A 26,196-nucleotide genomic window follows, 5' to 3' on the forward strand; every position below is an offset into this window, starting at 1 on the left:
TAGAAGGAGTAATAACCAGACTAATTGAGAAATGTGCACAGGTATACACTTTTTTCAGACTGAGAAAAATATTTTCTTCTTTTTTCCAAGCATCCTTCAAACATCAGCTTTAATGACATATTCTCTTCAGATTTTATCCTGCTGTTCACCGTCCAGATGCCCAAAAGAGCTTGGATGAACTGCTGCTTAAGTTATATGGGCTGAGATCTAGTGCCAGGGGCATTATTCACAATTAATCATGGATTTTATACTCTGTTTTGTAACCCCTTCCAATTTACTTTAGCCCAGTCATTGCAGCAACATTTCTCAGCCCTGCAGTCATGAGTCCTAGGTCAACGTGCTGTATAGTCATAGACAGTGAGTGTAACTCAATCTCCCATCCTCTGTGGCTATGAAGGTGCTCTGCAACGGCTTCATCCAACCAGAAGATCTGTGCTGGTAATCAGGTTCTGGTCCCTCTGTATGTCAGTGCATAGCACTGCCACTCTACCAGTAGGCTAGTGCATTTTGTTATATTTTTAAAGAGTATGGGTTACACCTGTATGCCCTGAGAATTTTCCAGATAAACTTCATTCAGTAGTTCAGCAATAAAGTATGTCTCATGTATTTTAAGCATTAAAAATGTCACTAATACTGTTGGCAGTCTATCACAACAACTGTAATTGCAGAGTTTACAGAAAACTCAGAAATTTAAACCAACTGGATGAATAAAAGGTACTAAACAGCTTTGTAAAAGAGTTTTGATAGCCTTATAGATCTGAGAGAAAACAGGATTCTTTGGAGACTATGATACTGTTTATTTTAGATCTTAAAAGTAATTATCCAGAGATGTGCATGAGCTTATCATCAAAACACATATCTACATTATTTTCTTTTTCCTTCAGATATTCGAAATGAAGAAAGATCATTTCTAGAGAAAGCTGGCTTTGTTCAGAGCATCACAAGTGGTATTTCTCCAGTTGTTGTGATTGTTGCCAGCGTCTTTACTTTTACATTACATATGGGTTTGGGCTATGATCTCAGTGTGGTTCAGGTATGTACACTGTTTGAGTGGAGGAGTGGCCTAGTGGTTAGGGTGGTGGACTCTGGTCCTGAGGAACTGAGTTCAATTCCCACTTCAGGCACAGCTCCTTGTGACTCTGGGCAAGTCACTTAACCCTCCATTGCCCCAGGTACAAATAAGTACCTGTATATGTAAGCCGCATTGAGCCTGCCATGAGTGGGAAAGCGCAGGGTACAAATGTAACTAAAATAAATATACTCCAAGTATAGATTGTAGCAGTGATAGCTACTTTAGCCCTGAAGGGCTACAAATGCATTAGTTGTAAGGACTACTAACACTGTTTCTTAGATCAAATGTATATATTCCTTATGAATACTCATTTTTTTTTCTATTCTAAAAAAGTAAAACTACCTCTTTGTAGTCATGGAGCACTAGAGTTAACTATATGTAAATTGTAGTGACTACCTTTCTTTCATTTGGCCCAAACGGATTGGAATGCTGTTTGTGAGTAGGGTGTTGGCTAGGTAGGCTACTAAATAATGAAGATGTGCAAAACAGGAAGCCCATTGTACCACAGAAACATAAAAACAGAGGAAAATGAAGGCAGATAAAGACCATATGGCCTATCTAGTCTGCCCATCTATGCCATATATGATCCCTTCCTCTCCCTTAGAGATACCCCCCCAGTACATATCCTCTCTTCCAATGTTCCCCTCCCAATACCCCAGCCTCAAAAACCACCTTAGTTACATACCCTCCAACCCTGATGTCCCCAAATTCCCAAAAGCTCACCCATCCTCTTGGCAAAATCCATAAGTTTGAAGCAGATGAGATCCCCATCACTGCTGCTCCTTGCTGGCACTGGGTTCATAATGGTGTTGGAGACCATAGGGATCAAGCTGTTGTATAAGAGCAAAAGGGTTAGGGGTCACCAGTGCCATTCTGAACCTGATGCCAGCAAAGGACAGGGTGACTGGTGTTTGTTTCTGCCCCAACCCCATTAGACACCAGGGTTTTTCCAGGTAGGCCTGGAGGGGCGGGGATAGTAGGGGGAGGGTTTGGAATTAGGGGGGCCCTCAAGATTGGGTTATGTAATTGTGGGTGTCTTCAGGACTGGGGAAACATCAAGAGGGGGCAGGTATTGGGGGGGCATTGAGAGGGGGGATGTGCAGGGGAACGTCAGGAAGAAGGATGAGCAGAGGCATCATCTGAATTTGCACTGGCCCCTTTAAGAAGCACCTGGGAGCATCAGGCCGTAGCTTAGTAAAAATAATGCCAACTTTTTGCTTGCGTTATTTTTTCAGGAATAATGCATTTTGGAGTGTTCACTGTAAGATGTGTTATTCAGTTTACATAGTAATGAGGTGTTTACATCTTATTACTGTGTATCCTGCAGTACTTTAAATTAATGTGCATTACAGTAATTTAGCGCAAGTTATTGCCCTTTAGCATGCATTGGCAAATAATGCATGCTATCGTCATAATGCATCTTAATAACACCTCCCTCTTGAATTGGAACAGGATGTTAATAAACAACACAATATCAAATTTTAAAAAATGTAAATAACCTTTTTTGTTTTGTTTTTCAGGCATTTACAGTTGTTACCATTTTCAATTCCATGGCAGCAGCCCTCAAAATTTTACCACTGGCTATAAAATGTACATCAGAAGCTTCAGTGTCCGTCAGCAGATTTCAGGTACTATTTAAATTTCCATTTAACCTTTTTTTTTGTAAATAAAACTTTAGATGTCTTTATTGAAATCCTAATACAAAATGGTACACAAAAAACAAGTGCAAGAAAAAAAAATAAGGCTTTAAGTAAATGGATATCCACAAAATATGCATGATAAACTACAACTGGCATTCTGAACAGGAAAAACAACAAAGTGGGTTGAAACAAATACTCGAGTGTACCATCTGTAGTAATTTGAAATCAAATGTTTAAAAATAACTCCCCTAACCCCCCACCCCCACCCATCAAATCCCCTATAACCTGAAATACAGGGACTATGAGAACCACATATAAAAGAAAGAAAAGGGGGAAAGTGATTTAACCGGTTGGCAACAGCTGTCAACCGGTTAAATCATACATAACCAACTATCCGTGAATATTCAGCGGAAGGTAACCAGTTAACTGCTGAATATTCATAGCTAGCGCATAACCAGGAGCCAGCTATCTCAGGGGTGTTTCAGGGGCGAGTCACAATTAGGACTCAATATTCAGTGCCAACCAGGCAAAGTTAGAGCAATTAAAATTCAATGCGAAGAAATGCAAAGTGATGCACTTAGGGAGTAGAAATCCACGGGAGAAGTATATGTTAGGCGGGGAGAGTCTGATAGTTACAGATGGGGAGAGGGAAATTGGGGTGATAGTATCTGAGGATCTGAAGGCGACCAAACAGTGTGACAAGGCGGTGGCCGTAGCCAGAAGGTTGCTAGGCTGTATAGAGAGAGGTGTGACCAGCAGAAGAAAAGAGGTGTTGATGCCCCTGTATAAGTCGTTGGTGAGGCCCCACCTGGAGTATTGTGTTCAGTTCTGGAGGCCGTACCTTGCTAAGGATGTAAAAAAAAATGGAAGCGGTGCAAAGAAAAGCTACGAAAATGGTATGGGATTTGCATTACAAGACGTATGAGGAGAGACTTGTGGACCTGAACATGTATACCCTGGAGGAAAGGAGAAACAGGGGTGACATGATACAGACGTTCAAATATTTGAAAGTATTAATCCGCAAACGAACCTTTTCCGGAGATGGGAGGGTGGTAGAACGAGAGGACTTGATATGAGAGTGAAGGGGGGGCAGACTCAAGAAAAATGTCAGGAAGTATTTTTTCACGGGGAGAGTGGTAGATACTTGGAATGCCCTCCCACGGGAGGTGGTGGAGATGAAAACGGTAGCGGAATTCAAGCATGTGTGGGATAAACATAAAGGAATCTTGTGCAGAAGGAATGGATCCTCAGAAGCTTAGCCGAGATTGGGAGACGGGGCTGGTGTTTGGGTGGTGGGGCTAGTACTTGGCAAGACTTCTATGGTCTGTGTCCTGAAAATGGGGCTAGTTCTGGGCAAGACTTCTACGGTCTGGGTCCTGAAAATGGCAGATACAAATCAAGGTAAGGTATACACAAGAAGTAGCACATATGTTTATCTTGTTGGGCAGACTAGATGGACCGTGCAGGTCTTTTTCTGCCGTCATCTACTATGTTACTATCACGTTATGTAAATAGGACCGCAAAAATAGTTGTATTGTCTTTATGTGCTTGCCGATGTCCGGTTAGCACTGAATATTGGCTCAACTGCTTATCGGCTGATGTCGAAAAATGAAACTGGATATTCAGTGCCAGTTGCCAGAAATGGGCTGGCATTGAATATCTGGGTTCAGCACCGGAGTTAAGCTTTAACCGCTCTGCCCACCGCTGGCTGAAAGGTGTGTGTGTGGGGGGGGGGGGGGGGGGGGTAATGTTGCCCCAGCAGTGTAGAAGGGGAGCCAGTAGGAGCAATTAAATACCCTGCCCCAATGAATTAAAGCACGCCTACACTCTGCTAGCAGGCGCTCCATATCACAGATATACCAGAGTTTAGTCAACCATTTAATCAATAGTGACCATCTTCCAATGCCCAGCCAAATTTAGCAGGGCTATATTTAAGGAATGCTTCACCAGTTTAGATGGACTCTAATTTAGTCCCGAGGAGATTTATTAAAAAGATGAATACCTGGATCTCAGGGTATGGAATGCCCAATCCACCCTTGTAACCAATGCTGGACAGCCCTCCAGTATGCAGTTGCCTTTCTGCAGCTCCACCAAATATGATCCATTGTACTAACCTCTCTACAATGTCTCCAACGCTCGGAAGAAGCCTGAGGGAAGATCCAATGGAGGCGTGCAAGGGTGAGGTACTACTGATAAAGGACTCTGATCCCATTTTCTTTTACATTAATAGCCGAGGAATTCTTAACTTGCGCTTTCTCCAGTGTGTCCCACTCAAGTTCCTGATACTGAACTCCCAGTTCTCTTTCCCAATTAACACGATGCAAACAATAAAGAACATAAGAGTAGCTATACTGGGTAGGACCAATGGTACATCTAGCCCAGTATCCTGTTTCCAACAGTGACCAAGCCAGGTCACAAGTACCTGGCAGAAACCCAAATCAAGGCAACATTCCATGATACAAATCCTAGGGCAAGCACTTGCTTCGCCATGTCTGTCTTAATAGCAGGCTATGGACTTTTCCTCCAGGAACTTGTCCAAAGCTTTTTTTAAACCCAGATACCAGGGGTGTAGCTACAGGTGGGCCTGGGTGGGCCTAGACCCACCCATTCTTGACTCAGGCTCACCCAGTCCTAGTCTGTGAGCCAATCGCAGCTCTGGTGTTATTTTTGTTTTTACCAGTGCTCCAGCCTCAAGGAAGCAAACAGCAGCCTCCTGCCTGCCTTGTTTGCTGCAGCTCATGCTCGGGAGTCGAGCATTGGGGGGGATGGGTGCCTCCATGTCCGCTCTGCTCCATTAATTTATTTTTCCTCTGCTCACTGATGCCTCCTTCCCCCCCCCCTACGCACACAACGGTCCAGCATTGGGGAGTGGTGGGCGCGCACCTGTGCTCCAGCCTCCGGTGTTCCCATAGAGGGGCATAATCGAACGCGAACGCCCATCTCCTTGGGCGTCTATGTCCGAGAACGGGTACGTGAAGGGGCGGGACAGACCGTATTTTTGAAAAAAATGGCCGCCCATCTTTTTTTTCGATAATACGGTTTGTGCCCGGCAAATGCATCGGAGTTGTGCGGATTTGAGCTGGGCGGTTTCTTTTTTCAGTGATAATGGAAACCGAAGGCGCCCAGCTCAAAAATGAACAAATCCAAGGCTTTTGGTCATGGGAGGGGCCAGGATTCGAAGTGCATGCCAGGACACCAACTGGGCACCCTAGGGGGCACTTGTAACAATTAAAAAAAAAAAGTCAAATACCTCCCAAGTCCATAGCTCTGTTCCTTTGGGTGCTGAGCCCCTGAAATCCCCCCCAAAACCCACTGCCCACAACTCTACACCATTACCATAGCCCTTATGGCTGAAGGGGGGCACCTACATGTGGGTACAGTGGGTTTTGGGGGCGGTTTGGAGGGCTCCCATTTACCACCACAAGTGTAATAGGTAGGGGGGCATGGGACTTGGTCCACCTGCCTGAAGTCCACTGCACCCACTAACAACTGCTCCAGGGACCTGCATACTGCTGTGATGGAGCTGGGTATGGCATTTAAGGCTGGCATACAGGCTGGAAAACAAAGTTGTTAAAGTTGTTTTTTTTTTTTTGTGGGAGGGGGTTAGTGACCACTGGGGGAGTCAGGGGTGGTCATCCCCAATTCCCTCCGGTGGTCATCTGGTCATTTAAGGCACTTTTTGGGACTTGTTCGTGAAAAAAAAGGGTAAAAAAAAGTGACCTAAATTAGCGCTAAAAACACCTTTCTTTTTTCGATTATCGGCCAAAGGTGCCCATCTCTCCTTGGCCGATAAATACACCCCAGTCCTGCCTTCACCACGCCTCTGACACGCCCCCGTCAACTTTGTTCGTTTCTGCGACGGAGTGCAGTTGAAGACGCCCAAAATCGGCTTTCGATTATACCAATTTGGGCGCCTTTGCGAGATGGGCGCCTATCTTCCGATTTGGGTCGAAATCTGGGCTTCCATCACTTTCGAAAATAAGGCTGATAGTCTGCCTCTGGTACCGGCGCGGCTACTGCTCTTGCCTCTGCTCACTGATGCCTCCCCCCCCGCGCACATACAACAACAGTCCGGGATCAGGGAGGGGGATGCGCACACACGCCTCTGCTCCGGTGTTCTCACAATCTGCCTTTGTTCCCACTACTACTACTACTACTACTACTATTTAGCATTTCTATAGCGCTACAAGGCGTACGCAGCGCTGCACAAACATAGAAGAAAGACAGTCCCTGCTCAAAGAGCTTACAATCTAATAGACAAAAAAATAAATAAAGTAAGCAAATCAAATCAATTAATCTGAACGGGAAGGAAGAGAGGGGGGTAGGTGGAGGCGAGTGGTTACGAGTCAAAAGCAATGTTAAAGAGGTGGGCTTTCAGTCTGGATTTAAAGGTGGCCAAGGATGGGGCAAGACGTAGGGGCTCAGGAAGTTTATTCCAGGCGTAGGGTGCAGCGAGACAGAAGGCGCGAAGTCTGGAATTGGCAGTAGTGGAGAAGGGAACAGATAAGAAGGATTTATCCATGGAGCGGAGTGCACGGGAAGGGATGTAGGGAAGGACAAGTGTGGAGAGATACTGGGGAGCAGCAGAGTGAGTACATTTATAGGTTAGTAGAAGAAGTTTGAACAGGATGCGAAAACGGATAGGGAGCCAGTGAAGGGTCTTCAGGAGAGGGGTAGTATGAGTAAAGCGACCCTGGCAGAAGACGAGACGGGCAGCAGAGTTTTGAACCGACTGGAGGGGGGAGAGGTGACTAAGTGGGAGGCCAGCAAGAAGCAGATTGCAGTAGTCTAAACGAGAGGTGACAAGGGTGTGGATGAGGGTTTTGGTAGAGTGCGCGGAAAAAAAGGGGCGGATTTTACGGATGTTGTAAAGAAAGAAACGACAGGTCTTGGCAATCTGCTGGATATGAGCAGAGAAGGAGAGAGAAGAGTCAAAGATGACCCCAAGGTTTCGAGCTGAGGAGACAGGGAGAATGAGAGAGCCATCAACAGAAATAGAAAACGGGGGGGAGCGGGGAGGTGGGTTTGGGGGGGGGAAATGAGAAGCTTGGTTTTGGTCATATTTAATTTCAGGTGGCGTTGAGACATCCAGACAGCAATGTCAGACAAGCATGCTGAAACATTGGTTTGGATGCAAGGTGAGATATCAGGGGTAGAAAGGTAGATTTGGGAGTCATCAGCATAGAGATGGTAGGAAAAGCCATGGGATGAGATTAATGAACCAAGGGAAGAAGTGTAGATAGAAAAGAGGAGGGGACCAAGAACAGAACCCTGAGGTACGCCGACAGGCAGAGGGATAGAAGTAGAAGAGGATCCACCAGAGTGAACACTAAAGGTGCGGAGGGAGAGGTAGGAAGAGAACCAGGAAAGGACAGAGCCCTGGAATCCAAGTGAGGACAGGGTATCGAGAAGTATGCTGTGATCGACAGTGTCAAAAGCAGCGGAAAGATCAAGAAGAATGAGGATGAAATATTGACCTCTGGATTTAGCCAGAAATAAGTCATTGGAGACTTTAGTAAGCGCAGTTTCGGTTGAGTGGAGAGGGCGAAAACCAGATTATAGTGGGTCAAGAATAGCATGTGAGGAGAGAAAATCAAGGCAGCGGCGGTGAACAGCACGCTCAAGTAATTTGGAGAGAAAAGAAAGGAGGGAGATGGGTCGGTAATTAGAGGGACAAGTAGGGTCAAGTGAAGGCTTCTTAAGGAGAGGTGTGACCACAGCATGTTTAAAGGCAGCAAGGACAGTTGCAGTGGAAAGTGAGAGGTTGAGAATGTGACAGATAAAAGGAATAAGAGCAGGAGAGATGGCATTAAGAAGGTGGGTGGGAATGGGATCAGAGGAACAGGTGGTACATTTTGAGGAAGAAAGGAGAAGTGTAGTTTCCTCAATAGTAACTTCAGGAAAGGAGGAAAGGGAATGAAAGGAGAAAAGTGGCTGCTGCTCTTCTGCTCAGTGATGCCTGCCCTACAGCCCACGCACAACGGTCTGGCATCGGGGAGGGGGGGGGGGGGGGCACATGCCTCTATTCCCTGCAGCTTCTGTTCTCGCCTCTGCTTCTGTTCACTAATGTCTGCCCTCACGGCCCGTGCACAATGGTCCGGCTGGCTTGGGCGTCCTGCCACGGCACCAGACATCAGTGAGCCCTGGAGAAATCTGCAGAAGAGTCAGGGAGATAGAACTCGGGAGCTCCATCAAGCGGTGGGGAAATCTGGGCACTCATCCAGCCCCAGATGCCAGGAGACAGCAGCCACTGCAGTGGCCAACGGGCACTGATAGGAGCCTGCTTGGTCCTCCTCTCCAGCATTGCACCATGTGCACACACTGATCAGGACCTCTTCGGGGACAGGAAACTTTCTCTGCAGTGCCCAGGTAAAACTATATCTAATATAATAATTTGCACCTCCAACGTTCTGACGCTGACTCCGTGGCAGTGTGGCAGTGAAGCCGTGTAGTGTTCATAGGGTTCGTAATCGCACTCCCGATCACTGCCCCGCCCTCGAGGGAACTCTGTATAGTTGCCAGGGAAAGAAACACGACGTCAGAAGGAGAAGGGACCAACCACAGGCAATCGCAGTCGCTGTCAGTGCCCCGCTCTCCGAGGGCAGGGAAGGCTGCATGGTAACGCGACGTCAGAAGGAGAAGGGACCAACCACAGGCAATTGCACTCGCTCTCACTGCCCCGCCCTTGGAGGGATTAACACCACAACCAGAGAACAGAGGACCACGGTGGCGGGAAGCACATAAACCGCCTAACAGGACTCTCACTTTCAAGAAAGTTGAACTCCGAGGTATGGACATCTAAGGAGGAGGCAACTGCAGAGAAAGGAAGGGGAGAAAAACGCTCCACGAAAAACACACTGAACTCCAAGGTACAGACATCAAAGGAGGAGGCAAGTGGACAGAACGGAAGGGGAGAACAATGTTTAATCACTCTCTCTCTCTTTCTCTCTCTGACAGACCCCCCCCCCCCCCCCCCCCCCCCGATTACCATCAGAGTACATTTCTCCTAACACTTCCCTTAAAAACATTAATGGCAGGTCATTACCTTGCTAGCGCCCGTTTCATTTCAATGAGAAACAGGCTTTTTTTACCAGTATATTATAAAATGATAGTGGGCTTCTGGGTGGGGGTGGGCTCTGCAGTGCTCAGGCAAAAAAAAACCCTTTTGTTGGGCACCTGGGTGGGGATGGGGGATTGTGAAGGGCAAGGCTGATGCCAAGCTAAAAGGAGGGATGTGGGGGTTAGGAATGGGCAGAGCCGATCCCGGGCTAGAGGGAAGGATGTGGAGGTAAGGAAGGGCTGATGCCAGACTAGAGGGAGAGATGGAGGGTGGAGGGAAGGGCAGGGCTGATCCTGGGCTAGAGGGAGGTTATTATTTAGTATTATCCCAAGAAATACTACTCATACCTATATACATGGTGCCCACCCATATTAGCTCTGGGCCCACCCAAATGTCAGGTCTGGCTACGCCACTGCCAGATACACTAACCTACATCCTCTGGCAAAGAGTTCCAGAGCTTAACTATTCATTGAGTGAAAAAATATTTTCTACTATTTGTTTTAACTTTTTCCCAGAAATTTTGTTAAGTTTTCAAAAAAGAACAAAACAGTTAAACATAGAAACAAGGTACATAAGTACAGAGATTATTATGCACACGAGAATATATCATAAAGACAGGTACAATATGAACAAGTTGAGTAAATAATTGGAATCAGATGACTAATTAGAAGTCTGTAATGAGCTTATATAGCCAGTATGTAGGGACCACATTAAGTTTTTTTAAAATTATTGATCAGCTGATGCTAGTTCATATTTATGGTACAGTAGGACAGATTGCCACCAGAAAGTTCATTTAATAAAGAGGATTTTTTTTCCAGTTTGTCAGTATCATTTGCTGTGCAATAGTAATTAAAGCATCAAAAAGAGATTTTTGATGCTCTGGTAAAGATATATTGGAGAATCAAGACTTGAAAATGATCAGCATAAAGATAGAGGTATAATGATTTTGAATATACAACATATAATATTCTAGATAGAATGCCAAAAAGGTTGAATCTGTGAACACTCAAAAATTATATGAACTAGCATTCCTATTTGTGTCTGGCAAATGCCAACATAGATTCGAGAATGATAGTTTTGCACTATGAAGATTCCAAGGTGTCCAAAGAGCTCTATGATAGAAAAAGTACATCGACTTCATAAAATTGGCCACAGATAATGGTTTGATGAGTTATGACCAAAGCTTGGGTTGTGAAGATTCAGGTATGAGTTGGTCAGTGTCTCACTCCCATATTGATTGAAGAGTGATGTTGCGCTTATATTGATATGACAATAAAGTGTTCTAGGACAAAAGTCTTGTATATGGATGAAGCAACATGGCCATTGTTTAGCAAAGAAGTGGTAAATTGATACATAGTATAGTAGGTTCAAGGCAATTAGTAGATTTCCAGATTCCAGATTTTTTTCAGGCAGTGTGATAATTGAAGCCAGCGGAAGAATTGGGTGGAGGTTAGGTGGAATTTTGATTGACGTTCTTGAAAAGTTAGCAAATCATTTTAGCACTATTACATATATCTTTTAGAGACCAAATGTTACACTCTGCCCAAGAGTTAAAAAAAAAAGGTATTATTATTAATAAGGAATTTGGGATTGTTCCATATGGAAATGTATAGAGAGGAGAGTATAGGCGATTCCAGTATGTGGTCTAAGTTTTGAAGACAGGATCTAGTACTTGAAATGATAAGGTTACCTTTTTGTATGGAAGAGGGTGAGGTAGAAATAAGTAAATTCAAAGGAGTCAGATATAACAACAAATGTTCTAATTGGGGCCAAATGGAATAATAATCTCTATTTTAAAAAACCCAATGAGAACCTTGTTGCAATATAAATGCCTTGTGATATAACAAAAAAAACAAAAAAATCAGGAAATAGCACTCCAAATTTTTCCTTTTGGGGCTTTGAGTTTAGTTAGAGATATTCTAGGTGGCTTGGATTTCCAGAGAAATGAGGTTAGAAGTTTGTCAATTTGTTTGTAAAATGAAATGTGAAAAAGAGTTAGAATCATACTGAGTATGAAATTTATTTTAAGGGAGACCATCATTTTAATAGTTTTGAGACTTTCCCACCATGATATATGTAGAGGTTGCCAAGACAGGAGAAAGTTTTAAAGAAATTTTAATATGTTATCACCATTATATTTTATAGTGTCCTGTATTGTATGATATAAATCAATTCCAAGATGCCTAATTTCCTTTGAAGATCAAACTAAGTCATATGGTTGGGTTAAATCAAGAGTGGCATAAATGTTTAAGAGACGCACCTCATTTTTAGATTGGTTAATTTTGTAACCAGACAACATTGAAAAGGTGTGTGTAAGGAAAAAAAACAACGGAAAAGAGGTTGAGGGATTAGAAATATATAGTAATATGTCATCTTCATATACAGGAACTTGTGTCCACTAGTCTTTGTACTTTTGGAATGAATAAAAAATCGATTTACTTCTACTCGTTCTACACCACTCAGGATTTTGTAGTCCTCAATCATATCTCCCGTCATCTGTCTCTTTTCCAAGCAGAAGAGCCCTATCCTCTTCTGAGAGGAGTTCCATCCCCTTTATCATTTTGGTTGCTTTTCTTTGAATCTTTTCTAATTCCGCTATATCTATTTTGAGATGTGGCAACCAGAACTGAACGCAGTACTCAAGGTAAGGTTGCACCATGGAGAGATAGAGAAGCATTATAATATTCTTGGTCTTATTTTGCATCCCTTTCCTAATAATTTCTAGCATCCTGTTTGCTTCTTTGGCCACCGCCATACACTGGGCAGAAGATTTCTCGACTCACAAGAGCTGTTTTTTTTTCAGGATTTATCGTTTCGTTTATCGTTTATTCATTTTACTATACCGTTTCAAATTGTGGTTACAAAACAAAAACGGTTTACATGTTGATATAAAATCAAAATAAAAACTAACATAAAAGAACTCCATCGAATTTATAGGAAAGCAAACTAAAACAACCATTCTTACAAAGATAGAAGACACCAATTCTTACTGAACAGTCATTCATAACGAATACATGGATAACATGTAGTTGTTCTGCATGTTCAATGCTACCTACCTAATATTGCCTTTTATCATAGATTATTTTCAAACATATCCTGGAATAAATATGTTTTCAAAAATTTTCGAAATTGAATGGAGGACTCTTCCAGTCTAAGATATTTTGGGAGACAATTCCAAAGAGAGGGGGCCAGAAAAAAGAAAGCTGAGTTTCTAGTAGACTCCCATCTAGCCTTCTGTGGTGATGGGATAATCAATCGGTTGTCTGTAAGTGAACGAAGGGTTCGCCTAGGCGAATATGGCAGGATAAGATTTGATAGATATGATGGAATTAATAAATATAGTGCTTTATGAGTCAGTGTAAGGATTTTAAATTTTATTCTGGCTTCTACTGGAAGCCAGTGAAGTTGGAGCAAAAGTGGTGTAATTCTATCATATTTTGAAGCTCTACAGATGACACGAGCTGCACTGTTCTGTATCATCTGTAAACGTTTTATGCTTATTTTAGTTATCCCTGCATAAATGATGTTACAATAGTCCAGGCGTGTTGTGATATATGCATGTGTTAGTGTGCATAGTGAAGCTTTATCAATTATGTTTCTAATTGAACGTAATCTTCGAAGATGATAGAAAGAGTTCTTGACTACCATAGATAGCTTTAAACTACTTAGCATTATCCAGTTTACATTATCATAAACCTTAACATCATAAAAATGTCTTCCAGTATTGTCATTGTAGGTAAGATTATTTTAATATTATCAACCTAACTATAGTGTTGCAGTTCTAGATCCAGAATAATCTTACTCAAAGGCTGCATATATACATCAGAAATTATTGGGACAAAAGCAAACCAGGACACTCCACATATCTAAGCCTCAGATTCCATTTTCTCAAATTCTGGGGCCTTTTACTAAACTGCAGTAAGCACTAATACATGCTTATTGCAGGTTAAAATCCACTACCCTGGAGTTGGAGAAGGGTTTTGTGCCTGGGGAGCATCGAGGAGCTGGCTAGAGGACCTTTGGCCTGGTTGAGGCAGTAGGTGGTTTCATCTTGCTGTCATCCTGCTGACATCACCAGCCCAATTTGCGCACTCAATTTTTAGCCACTTTTATAGAATTTGGGGGAAAACAGTCTGTATGCCCAAGAAATTCTTTATAAAATTACCTCCAGTATGACTTTCAATAGTGAATTAGCTATCTGAAGTGGTTCTCTTGAAGTTGCGAAGAAAAAGACAATGTTTGTGACTCTGATCGTCATATTTCAGCATTTGCATCCTGGCCTGCCTTGGGGGTTCAATATTCACATAAGCTTTTGAATAAGCTTGTAGCATACAAATTTGTGACTTTGTTGTGCCAGTATGTGTATATTTGTTTAGAGTACTGAAGGAAATATTGAAACAGGATGTTTCCACTCACTTCTATGCTTACTTTACATATTTTTATAGAAGCTGCTCTTAATGGAAGAAATAGAACTACTGAAGAAAGAACAAGAAAACCCTAGATTTATTATACAGTTTAATGGAGCTTACTTGACTTGGAAGACTCCAACAGCCAGGATGGTTTCATCAAAAAACAGGATTAAAAGAAAAGCAAGCAAAGATCAGAAAATTATTTGTCTGAAGAAAAATTGAAACAATTTACTGACCTGGCCCCCAAACAGTCCCTGGGAAAGGAAAATCAAGGCCATATTCTAAAGAATACTTTCCCACATCAAACAAACACTATTAAACAAATAGCAGAAAATGAAGAATCTCTTTCAGAGGCAACACTTTTCAATATTAACTTTTCTTTAGAAAAGGTTTGTACCACTTAATATCTCATAATGGATACAAAATACTGTAAAAGACTGTTTTAAAAAGAAAAATTAGGAGCTGATAGTCAAACGGACTTATACATTCACTGGTGGCCAGCGAACATATAAGTTCACTATGTATTTTTTTGTATTAATGGCCATTCACTAATAATTATTTATTTGTACTCACTATATATGTATTAGGCAATTACCTGACCATATAATTTTGACAGTTTTTACATTTATGTCTTTTAGTATGTTTTGCTATTCAAGGAGGTGCAATTAGTATATTTGTGTTCTTACTCATATTTTCCCTTATTTAATTGCATAAGTTTGAGGTGTTTTATGTTGATTTGAGCTGGTTATATTATATTTGAATGTTGTGCATTTTTAAGCTCACTTTTGCTGATTTTTATATTCCCCTGTGTCCAATGATGTTGCCGGTACCTGAGAAGTGCTGACACTAGGAGAAGTGCTTCTACTCTTTGGAGTCTGAGGGTAGGGCTGTAGCTCGGCACCCTTTGGGGCATGGATGTGGTTCCACTGAGCTGGGGCAGGCACAGACTCACTCTGTCCAACCTGAATACAGTGAGGAGTTTATTGGGACTTCTCATGGAATTCAGAAGAGGATCCTCATTACTTCTCAGAAGAGGAGTCTTATGGGGTCCCTTCTGATCCCTCCCCTCGAGAGATGTAAATCTCTACCTAGGGGTCTCTCAATCACCAGTTTTGTGAAGAAGATGACTTCAACCATCCCATTTAAGTTAAAGCCAGAGGTGGAGCCCAGGGCAGAGATGTTATCTGTCCTGGACTGAGTCGCCTTCTAAGGAAGGAGTTACAGTATCATTGCATCCTATTCTTAAAGAAGCACTGATGAAGAACTGGGAATCTCCCCTTTCAGTGCAGGTTGCACCTAAGAAGGTGGATATGCGGTATCGTAGTCCACAAAAGCAGAACACACGTCTTCTGTTCTAAAAAGGTTTTTATTTCTACTACTTCAAAGTCAAACAATGCCCAATGTAGCCACGTTTCACCTTCCTAGAGGCTGTGTTAGGGGCTACAACTATATGGCAAAACATATAACAACATCAGTATATTAAAACTAGTAAATGAATAGAGATATATTAAAAATACTCAACATACATATCAAACTCTAGTTAAAATAATAGCAGAAGTGTTACTGCAAAAAAATATAAAACTCATAGTACGTATAAATATACAGGCTATTTGGCAGACTAAGATAAATTATACCACATATACTCTGGTTAAAATAATTAATAGGAGAAGTATTAGTGCTCAAAAAACATAAAACTCAATACTTATAAATACAGTTTGTTTAGCAAAGCAAGATAAATCGTGCCACAAGACAGCGATTTTTGAGTGTGTCTAGTCAGCGTACATACTATTCTCAAAGACATTAGTTTCTGCCACCTTCTTGCTCTACCCAACAGCCTCAGCACTCTCGTCCTTGCCAGTCCCATCCTCAGATGTCCCAGCTGGCTTCTCAGTTGAAACAAAGGACGGCTTTTGACTGATTCCAGGAGAGCATAGCTGCAGTCAAAATAACTGACCTAGACATCCTACCAGTATGGGGGGAGACTGAATTTTTTCATCAGAGGTGGCCCCTTGTAACCTTCGAGCAGTGAATTCTTTAAGTAGCCCATCTCGGTTACTTTCTGCTTTGGCATCGGTGTCAACTAAATTGCCCACTGAGAGCATCATTCATCAACTCTCCCCGCAAGCTTGTAGAGGAAATCTCCACCCTTCTGCAGGTCAATGTGGACAAGCCTGTGCCACCAGAGGAAGAAGGGAAATGATTCTCTTCAGGTACTTCTTGTGCCCAAGAAAACGGGGAGGTTTCATCGCATCCTAAACCTAAGGGCCCTGAACAAATTCCTGGTCAAAAAAAGTTCAGGATGATTTCCATGGGCACCCTACTTCTCATGATTCCAGTTTTTATATTGTATAGTAAACCATTTTGATTTGGATCAATGAGAAGCAGTATATCAAACTTAATAAACAATAAGTGAAAAACATTGGCTATGCTCTCTGGACTTAAAGGATGCCTGTACCCATTTGGATATGTCCCAGTCACAGGAAGTATTTCAGATTCTGAACAGAGAAGCACTACTACCAGTATTGCATTCTTCCTTGTGGCTTTGAATCAGCTCCCAGGGTATTCACCAAGTGTCTAGTGGTTGTTTCAGTGTTTTTATGCAGACAAGTGTGTGTATTTCCCTGTCTGGATGATTGGCTGGTCAAGAACACCTCGCAGGAGGAAGCGAATGTTGCGTTCTCGAGGGCCTTGGCATCCTGTCAGGTCCTCGAGGCAGGAATGGAGTTCGTGAGCCCTTGGGCCACTGCTGAGGAGCGGCAGCGGCAGGCAAGACCACCTTGGAACTGGATACCCCGAAGAGCAGTACTGGAACTCTGGACTGGAGTAGTACAAGGCAGGCAACTAGAACAGATGAAACAGGAACAGCTTCACCTGCACTTAGCCACCGTTCCTCCGGAGTTGAGCTCCGAAGTGCAGGTGGCCGGCAGGACTTGCAGGATAAGGCAGGAACTGAAGATCCAGAGAACCCACCCTGGGTCTGGGATACACAAGGGCGACAGGGCACGGAACTAGACTCAGACAGGGTGCTGCTGCACAGCCACTAGCAAGACCCAGAAGACAGACCAAGGAACACAAGGCGTACAGAAGCTAGCAGCAGCAAGGACTAGGGCAGCAACACACTAGGCAGAACGGGGATCCAGGAATACCCACAGGGTAAACCCTCTAGCTAGGTGGAGACAGGATACAGGAATAACCACCCAGGAAATACACACTAGCTAGACAGATACAGGATTCAGGATATACACTCAGGATGTACAAGCAGGGTAGGCACACAGGTTAGGCAAGGCAGGGTTCAGGGTAAAGAGAGCAAACCAGGAATAACAGGCCAAGGGTCTTGGGCAGACAGGAGAACAGACAGAGTAAACCAGGACAAAGGCTTCACCCCAACCCAGGGTAAGCCTGGAGCAGAGGTTTCACCCCAAACACAGGGTAAGCCAGGAACAGAGGCTTCACCCCAAACACAGGGTAAGCCAGGAAGGACCCGCAGTCCACAGACAGAGGCTTCACCCCAACTCAGGGTAAGCCAGGAACAGAGGCTTCACCCCAACACAGGGTAAGCCTGGAGCAGAGGTTTCACCCCAAACACAGGGTAAGCCAGGAACAGAGGCTTCACCCCAAACACAGGGTAAGCCAGGAAGGACCCGCAGTCCACAGACAGAGGCTTCACCCCAACTCAGGGTAAGCCAGGAAGGACCGCAGTCCACAGACAGACAGTGGCAGGGAAGACCCCCCACGGAAGGACAACAGGGACACAGACACTGAAAGAAGCTGGGCTGGAACCCAGAGAGAGGCTAAGCAGTAGTGCAGCAGACACTTACTAACCTGACCTGGCCTAAGAGCATAACACTTATGCAAAGGCCCTGACTGCAAGCACAGCACTTCCTTATGAAGGCTCTCACTGATGAGTCACCAGCAGTAGGGCAGAAGCAGGAAGTACACAGACCCCAAAGAGAAGCTTGACACACATAGGAAGTGAGCCCACAGGAAAGACAAGCAGGAGCCATTTTGGAAGCTGGCACAGAGCCGGTGGCAGCCATCTTAGATGCTGGCTCCCTAGAGAGGCATAGCCCACACAGGTGAGGTCTAGTGAAGCAATCAGCACAGAGACTAGAGACAAGACAAACACAAACACAGACAGAAGCCAGCAGAGCTGCTGACCCCCAGAAAGAAGGTAAGGCTGAGGGTGGTCACGGCCACAGACGTGACAGCGAAAGAGTCAATGCAAATATCTATTCAGGTGTTGGGAGCTACTAGAGTTCGTAAGAAGTCCCACCTTCTTCTAGTTCAATGATTGGAATACATAGGAGCCCTGCTCGATACAATTCAAGCTCAGGCCTTTCTACTCCAAACATCTGACAGTTTTCTTCTCGGAAAATATTGAGATTAATAGGCCACATGGCCTCCACAGTACATGTCACTCACATGGCACGTCTCCATTTGAGAGAGGCCCAGTGGACCCTAGCTTCCCAGTGGTCACAGGCAGCAGGAAATCTAGTGGATGTCATCCAGGTCCCTCCAGAGTTTAGTCATTCCCTTCTCTGATGGGCAATTCAGTTGAATTTGACTGTGGGACTACCATTCCAAATTCTGCCTTCTCAGAAAGTGTAAACAAAGGATGCATCCAGCTTGGGATGGAGAGCACATGTAGATGGGCTTCACACCCAGGGGACATGGTTTGCTCAGGAAACAGCTTACCATATCAACCTCCTAGAGCTAAGGGCCATTTGGAATGCTCTAAAGAATTTCAGAGATGGTTACAGAACCATATTATCCTAATTCAAATAGACAACCAGATTGCAATGTTCTATATGAACAAGGTGGGTATAAGATCCTACCTCTTGTGTCAGGAAGCAGTAGGAATGTGGCAGTGGGCCATTCTTCATAGGATGGTCCTGCAAGCCATATACCTAGCAGGAAGGACAACAGCCTGGCAGACAGACTGAGCAAGGTTTTGCAGCTGCACAAGTGGTTTCTTAACATGGACATAGCCCACAAGATCTTCAGAGAGTGGATCTTTTTGCCACTCATCTGAACAACAAAGTTCCCCAGTTCTGTGCCAGTCTCAGATCATACAGCAGACTAGTGTCAGATACCTTTCTCCTTCACTGGGAGAAGAGTCTTTTGTATGTGTATCCTCCAATACCTCTCATAGAGAAGGCTTTGTTGAAACTCAAGTAGGAATGGGGAACCATAATCCTAATTGTTCCTTACTGGCCGAGACAGATCTGGTTTCCACTTCTTCTGGAGCTGTTCTCCGAAGAACTGTGGAGACTGGAATGCTTTCCAACCCTCATCACACAGAATGAGGATGCCTTCTGCATCCCTGCCTCCAGTCTCTGGTTCTCACAGCTTGGATGTTGAGAGCGTAGAAGTCAAATCCTTAGATCTGCCTGAAGGTGTCTCATGAATCTTACTTGCTTTCAGGAAAGACTCCACTAAGAGGTGTTACTCCTAAGTGGAGGAGGTTTGATGTCTGGTGTAAGGGTAAGGCCCTAAATCCTTGCTCTTGTTCTACACAAAAATTGCTTGAATATCTCCTGCACCTTTCTACAATTAGTGCTTACCATCTTCATGTAGGAGGTAAGCCTATCTCTGTAAAGCCTCTACTTGTTCGGTTCATAAGAGGTTTGGTGTTGTCTAAGACCCCTATCAAACCTCCTACTGTCTCTTGGGATCTCAACATTGTCCTCACCCAGCTGATGAAACTCCTTTCGAGCCACTTGTTTCCTGTCATCTGAAGTATTTGACCTGTAAAGTTGTGTTTCTGGTGGCGGTCACTTCAGCTCACACAGTCGGTGAGCTTTAGGCCCTAGTAGCTGATCTATCTTACACTAAGTTTCATCACAATAGAGCAGTTCCGTGCATGCACCCTAACTTCCTCCCTAAGGTAGTGTCAGAATTCCATCTTAATCAGTCAATTGTTCTGCCAACATTTTTCCTGAAGCCACACACCCATCCTGGCAAAAGTGTGCTTCATACCTTAGACTGCTTCGAGCCTTAGCCTTCTATCTGGAGCATACTAAAGCCCATAGACAGACCCAAACCAGACGAAGGTAGCCATTGGCAAACACACACTTTCTAATTGGCTAGCAGCTTGTATCTCCTTCGCTTATGACCAGGCTGGGCTGATCCTTGAGGATCCTTTTAAGGCTCACAATGTCAGAGGCATGGCTACGTTGGTACCCCCCTTGAAGTAAACCTCCATAGAGGAGAGTTGCAAAACTGAGACGTGGTCTTCAGTCCACACATTCACATTTCATTACTGACTTGAGCAGGATACCTGACATGATGGCTGGTTCGGTCAGACAGTCCTGCAGAATTTGTTTGTCTAGAGTCCAACTTCACCCTCCTAGGCCCAGTTTAGTTCTGTTCCAGGCAGCATCTTCACAACTGGTATATATACTTTTAGTTTAATTGACTTTGAGACCTCGATGTTTCAAGTCCCTGTTGTCCTAGCATTATTGTTTTCACTTAGCCTTGTAGCTAGGGATTCCCATGTGTGAGAATACATACAGCCTGCTTGTCATTAGAGAAAGCAAAGTTACTCACCTGTATTAGGTGCTCTCTGAGGACAGCAGACCAAATATTCTCACATGCTCTCCCACCTCAACTAGAAGATGTATTCTTTTAGCTATATTATATGACTGAGGGACCTGTGCATGCACATCGGGTGGAAATGCACCCACGCACGCACGGTGAGATGCTGCTAGAAATTTCTACTAACATCTGCTCACTAGTCAGTGTCCACAACAGCCTCCGTTGGATGATGTCACCCACTTGTGAGAATACTTGGCCTGCTGTCCTCTGAGAACACTTACTATAGTGAGTAACTTCGCTAAATGCTTGTGCCACACTGCTTTTGAATATTTGCTCATAAATGTCTTGCAGACAAGAAATGTATCTTATAGTTGCTGTAAAAGTTTGGACAAATAAGTCTTGCATGGTGACTAAAGGTGAGAAATATAATGTATTTTGTTTTAGTACATTTTTAATTTTATATTTTGTGCAGTTTTTACTTAACAAAGCGAGCAAATCATAGCGAAATGGCAACACAGTTGTTGTCAGGAAAGTAGAGTATATGAGTCCACAGATGAAACAATGAGGCGGGCTCAGAAATTGAAGGAAGCAGGGGGGGTCACGTGATGGCAGGGACCTGAACGGACGTCTCGAGGCTGCTCTCCTCTCCCAAGCTTGACAAAACAGCTATTTACAGCGGCACTGACGAACTTAGACCCGCGGTAACTGAAGAATAATAAAGCGCAGTACTCACTGACCCGACGTGGAGTAGGAGGAGATCCTTTGGGTGTAGACGCACCGGTATGCCGCCGAAGACTCCGCGGACACAAAAAAAAAGCGAAGCGAACGCTATGGACAAGATGGCGTCCGGGAAAGAGCAGGCTGCAGATACCAACAGTCAAACCCCGCCAGTGATCGCGCTGCAGGAGGCGGCGATCAAAGAGATTATGAAGCACATGGCAGCGGTTTTAGATGACAAGCTTTCTACCCTACATGCTTTTATGGACGAACTCAAAGAGAACATGGCATTGCAGGGGAACCGCATACAACAGGCAGAGGAACGGATTTCTCAGCAGGAGGACCTCGCGAATGGAATGTCTACTCAGCTAATTGCGTTGGACAAAAGGTGCAAAGTGCTGGAAGACAGAGTAGAAGATCAAGAAAATAGGAGCAGACGCAATAATATCAGGTTGGTGGGGGTCCCAGAAATTGTAAAAGAAAAAGATTTATGGGACTTGGTTGAAACGTGGCTACCTAAAGAACTGGGCCTCGTGGTGGAGGGACAGCGTCTAAAGGCAGAAAGAGTGCACCGCGTGGGAGTGCTGAAAGAACAACATAGCAGGCCGCGCCCGGTAATTGCACGTATTTTTAACTATGCGGACAAGGCCCAGCTGATGGAGAAATATCGCCAGCGCAGGAGTTTGGTCTATAATGGAACTAGTTTACTGATGTTTCAAGATTTTTCCCCCAGAGTGTCGGAGCTCCGCCGGCGTCTGTCTCCTTATTGTTCTCAGCTCTTTAATAAGGGAATTAAGTTTTCACTGCAATATCCAGCCCGGGTGAGAGTGCTACATGAGGGTCGCGTTCTATTCATGGAAAAACCTGAGGAGCTCCAATCATTCATGGAGCAATTGAAATGAGGGGCAGCTTAAGAAAGCAGTACCACAGAGGACAACTAATGGGGGATGCAGATCTGGATCACTTGAGAGTTCATTCACGGACATTGATCGTTTGGCCAGAAGGGGGTACTCTCCAGGAGGGAGCTCTGGCTTTTTGCCGACTTACTACAGCAGTGGAGCGTTGGTGAGAGGAACGCTTACTTTTGGCGCCAGAATCAAGTAGGATTAGTGGATCTTATTGGGAGACTCAAGAACAAGCCCCCAGAGCTATGTTCATTTGAAAGGATCAATGCAGTTTGGCCAACAGATGTTCGGATGCTGTGTACAGCCTCTCCTCTTGCTGCTCAGACATGTTATTTAATTTTTCTTCAGTGGCAGGTGTGCGGGACTCCCTCGCACCTGCTCACTGCACTAATTAAAGGGGCAGCGAACAATCAATATGTACAGGCCTGTATAAAAACGCATGAGGGAGGGGGGGGGGTGTTTATGAAGACTGTGTTTATGAAGACTGTGATAGATGTTGTTGCAAAGGGGGGACGATTCAAGTTGTTATAGTTAGCCTGTTTTATGTTAATTTTAGAAGTTGGTGCCTTATAAGGGGTCCATGGGGGAGGGGAGCAGCTTTCTTGAACAGGGTTGCAGCACTGGTTGTTCTAGGGGGGAGGAGGGGGGATAGCGGGGAGGGAGCTGCACGGAAGGGGAATGAAGAGGAACTTAGGAGGTGCGTTGTTTGGGATTTGAATGTGGGAAAGGAGCAGTTTGATGAGAGTGATTGTGGGGAAACAATGCTGTGGGATAGGGCTGGAGGAGGGGATGGGAAGGGAAGGGAAGATGGGAAGGGAGGGGGTGGGGGGGAGGCTCCTGGAGAAATGGGGATCCAACCGAAAACAAAATCCTGGATTTGGCAAATTGTACGACAGGGAAATAGAAGGGGGGTGGTGAGCTGGGACATCACCCCAAGATACTATAAGGGCTGCTTGAACCCTAAAGTGATGTTGACCAATGAGTAAATTAAGATTTGGATCGCTTAATGTTGATGGGATTCATTCACCTGTCAAACGTTCCAAGATCCTGTCTTACTGCGCTAAGATGCACATCGATGTTTTATTCCTGCAGGAGACTCATCTCTCTCAGATTGAACACCAAAAGCTGAAACGGGGATGGGTAGGGGAGGTGGTCTCGTCTTCATATAATAGCAGACAGAGAGGAGTGGGTATATTATTTCATAAAAAACTCCATGTAAGCATGCATAAGTTAGTTCAAGACCCAGAGGGCCGATTTATTTTGTGGCTGGGGGAAGTAGCGGGACAGAGGGTCGCCCTTTGCTCTGTGTATGCACCCAATGTGTATTCCCACTCCTTTTTCTCCAACCTGTTAGCGCAGTTGGTCTCGATCGCTGGATATCAGTTGATATTGGGCGGAGATTTTAATATCACGGCGGACCCCTCGATTGACTGCAAGCCAGCAAAAACTAGAACATCTGCTTGGGAAGGCAAGGGGGTGCAATTTTTGATGCGTGAATTAGGGCTGTTAGATATTTGGAGGGTATTACACCCGGAATCTTATGAATACACTTTTTTCTCACAGGTCCACGGAGTCTATTCCAGGCTGGATTACTTGCTTTTGGACCCATCTTTTTTATCAAGAGTAGGAGAAGCAAATATTGTAGATGGAGCTGTCTCAGATCACTGTCTGGTATGGGTGGAGATACACTGGCGTCAGGGAGAGGAGGTGCGACAGTGGCGCATGAACCCAACCCTTTATTTAGATCTTGACTTTAGAGCGTTCCTGTTGCAAAAATGGGACAACTACCTAAAAGAGAACGATCCTGAGTCGGTGGGCCCCATAACATATTGGGAAGCCGGGAAAGCAGTGATGCGGGGCCATATCCTAGCCTACACAGTGAAAATAAATAGAGAGAGGAATAGGCAACTGATCACATTAACTAATCAATTGCAGCAGCTGAGGGGGCAGCATATTCGCACTAGGGAGGAGGGAGTAAGGCGGGAGTATTGGGCGGTGAGGAGGCAGATAAATGATATTTTAAATGCCAGGGCAGCCCACGACATTAATATGTACAAATACAATCTTTTCCGCTGGGGAAATAAGGCAGGGAAGTTGTTGGCCGCATTGGTGCGACAGCGAGGGGCAAAGAAGATTATTAGCAAGATCAGATCAGCCGACCGGAGAATGGTGACGTCGATAGAGGACATACAGGAGGAATTTGTAAAATTTTATAAAGCATTATACAGCAAAGGAGAGATAGATAGAGAGCAGAGGGAGTCCTTTTTCCGTGATCTTGCCCTCCCTCAGTTGACGCAGGCACAGCGAGATGTACTAAATGCCCCGGTGGTCGGAACGGAGGTTTGCCAGGCAATTAAGAGATTGAAATTGGCAAAGGCCCCTGGGCCCGATGGGCTAGGCCCAGAGTGGTACAAAATTCTGGGAGAAAAGTTGTGCCCTCCGTTTCAGGAGCTGTGCCATCATTTGTGCACTGCGGGAGGGGGTGACGGTGGAGGGCTGACTCATGCACACATCGTGGTGCTCCCAAAGCCGGGAAGAGACATGGAATTGTTGGGATCGTATCGCCCGATTTCACTCTTGAATCAGGATATAAAGCTTTTTGCAAATATCATGGCACATAGGCTGGGAGCAGTCTTACCAGCATTAATACATACGGATCAAGCAGGCTTTGTGCCGGGGCGATACGCGTCATCCAACGTTCTTAGAGCCTTGTCGGTATTGCAGAAATGGGGGACTGTGCCGGGAGATGCCATTATCACCAGTTTAGATGCGGAGAAAGCCTTTGACAAGATCCTGTGGGATTACTTGTTCTGGGTGCTTCCCCAATTTGGCATTATGGGAGAGTTCCTAGGGGGCATACGAGCACTGTATAGTAACCCTACTGCCCAGATCTTAATTAACGGTACGCTGTCCCAGTCCTTCTCTCTAGAAAGGGGCACACGGCAGGGGTGCCCATTGTCGCCAATGCTGTTTGTGCTCTCACTGGAACCCTTTGCCATTAAAATTCGACAGTCCAGGGAGATTACAGGAATCAAGATGGGTGTTCAAGAATTTAAAATAAATATGTTTGCGGACGACATGCTCATATACTTGGATAATGCCACCAAGAATGTACCTAGATTAATAACGTTGCTTTTGCAGTTTGGATCCTTCTCTGGGCTGCGTATAAACTTCGATAAGTCGGAGGCCCTACCGGTGTCGTCGCCCTGTAAGTGCCAGCAGGTGCACTCTTTTCCCCTTGCGTGGTCCACGGGCACTCTAAAATATCTAGGAGTGTACCTACACAGAGACTTGAGAGTAATATACCGCAAAAATGTCCAGGACAAATTGGACAGTTTACGGAAGTTGTGTCATCAGTGGCGCGACCTCCCTCTCTCTTTACTAGGAAGGGCAGCACTGGTTAAAATGGTTATGTTGCCAAAGATATTATATCCTATACAGATGCTACCTTTATGGATCACGAGGAAGGATGAATCCTACTACAAAGGGTTCATTGGAACTTTTCTATGGGCAGGGAGACGGGCGCGGATAGGTTTTGCCAAACTGACACTGGATAGGGCAAAGGGAGGGATAAATTTGCCAGACTTGCGCTTATACAACGTGGCGGCTATGCTGCGCTGGATCCACGAATTGCACTCGGGGAATTCCAAATTTGCGCCGCAGGCTATATGGCAGGACGAGCAGCTTCAGCAGTCGGCATTCAATTTTTTGCAAGGGGGGAGGAGCAGGAAAGGGAGTATCGGGTTTTTGCTCCACCCATTGAGGCGGGCCTGGGCTTGGTGGAGAAGGGTATTAGGGGGAGCGGGGGGTGCGTCACCCTTCCTTGCAGCAATTGAAAACCCTCAATTCCCAGCAG

General features: G+C 44.7%; 1 protein-coding gene across 1 annotated transcript in view; it reads left to right on the forward strand.

Annotated features, from left to right (window-relative positions):
• The window catches only part of LOC115469687 (multidrug resistance-associated protein 5-like), a 416,281-nt gene that overhangs the window by 99,739 nt on the left and 290,346 nt on the right, over positions 1-26,196 (forward strand). The window contains 4 exon segments of the mRNA XM_030202474.1: positions 885-1,033; positions 2,593-2,700; positions 14,218-14,361; positions 14,364-14,570. Of these exon segments, the coding sequence (XP_030058334.1) occupies positions 885-1,033; positions 2,593-2,700; positions 14,218-14,361; positions 14,364-14,570 (608 nt within the window).

This window comes from Microcaecilia unicolor, chromosome 4 (assembly GCF_901765095.1).
Source record: "Microcaecilia unicolor chromosome 4, aMicUni1.1, whole genome shotgun sequence".
NCBI classification, from domain to species: Eukaryota; Metazoa; Chordata; class Amphibia; order Gymnophiona; family Siphonopidae; genus Microcaecilia; species Microcaecilia unicolor.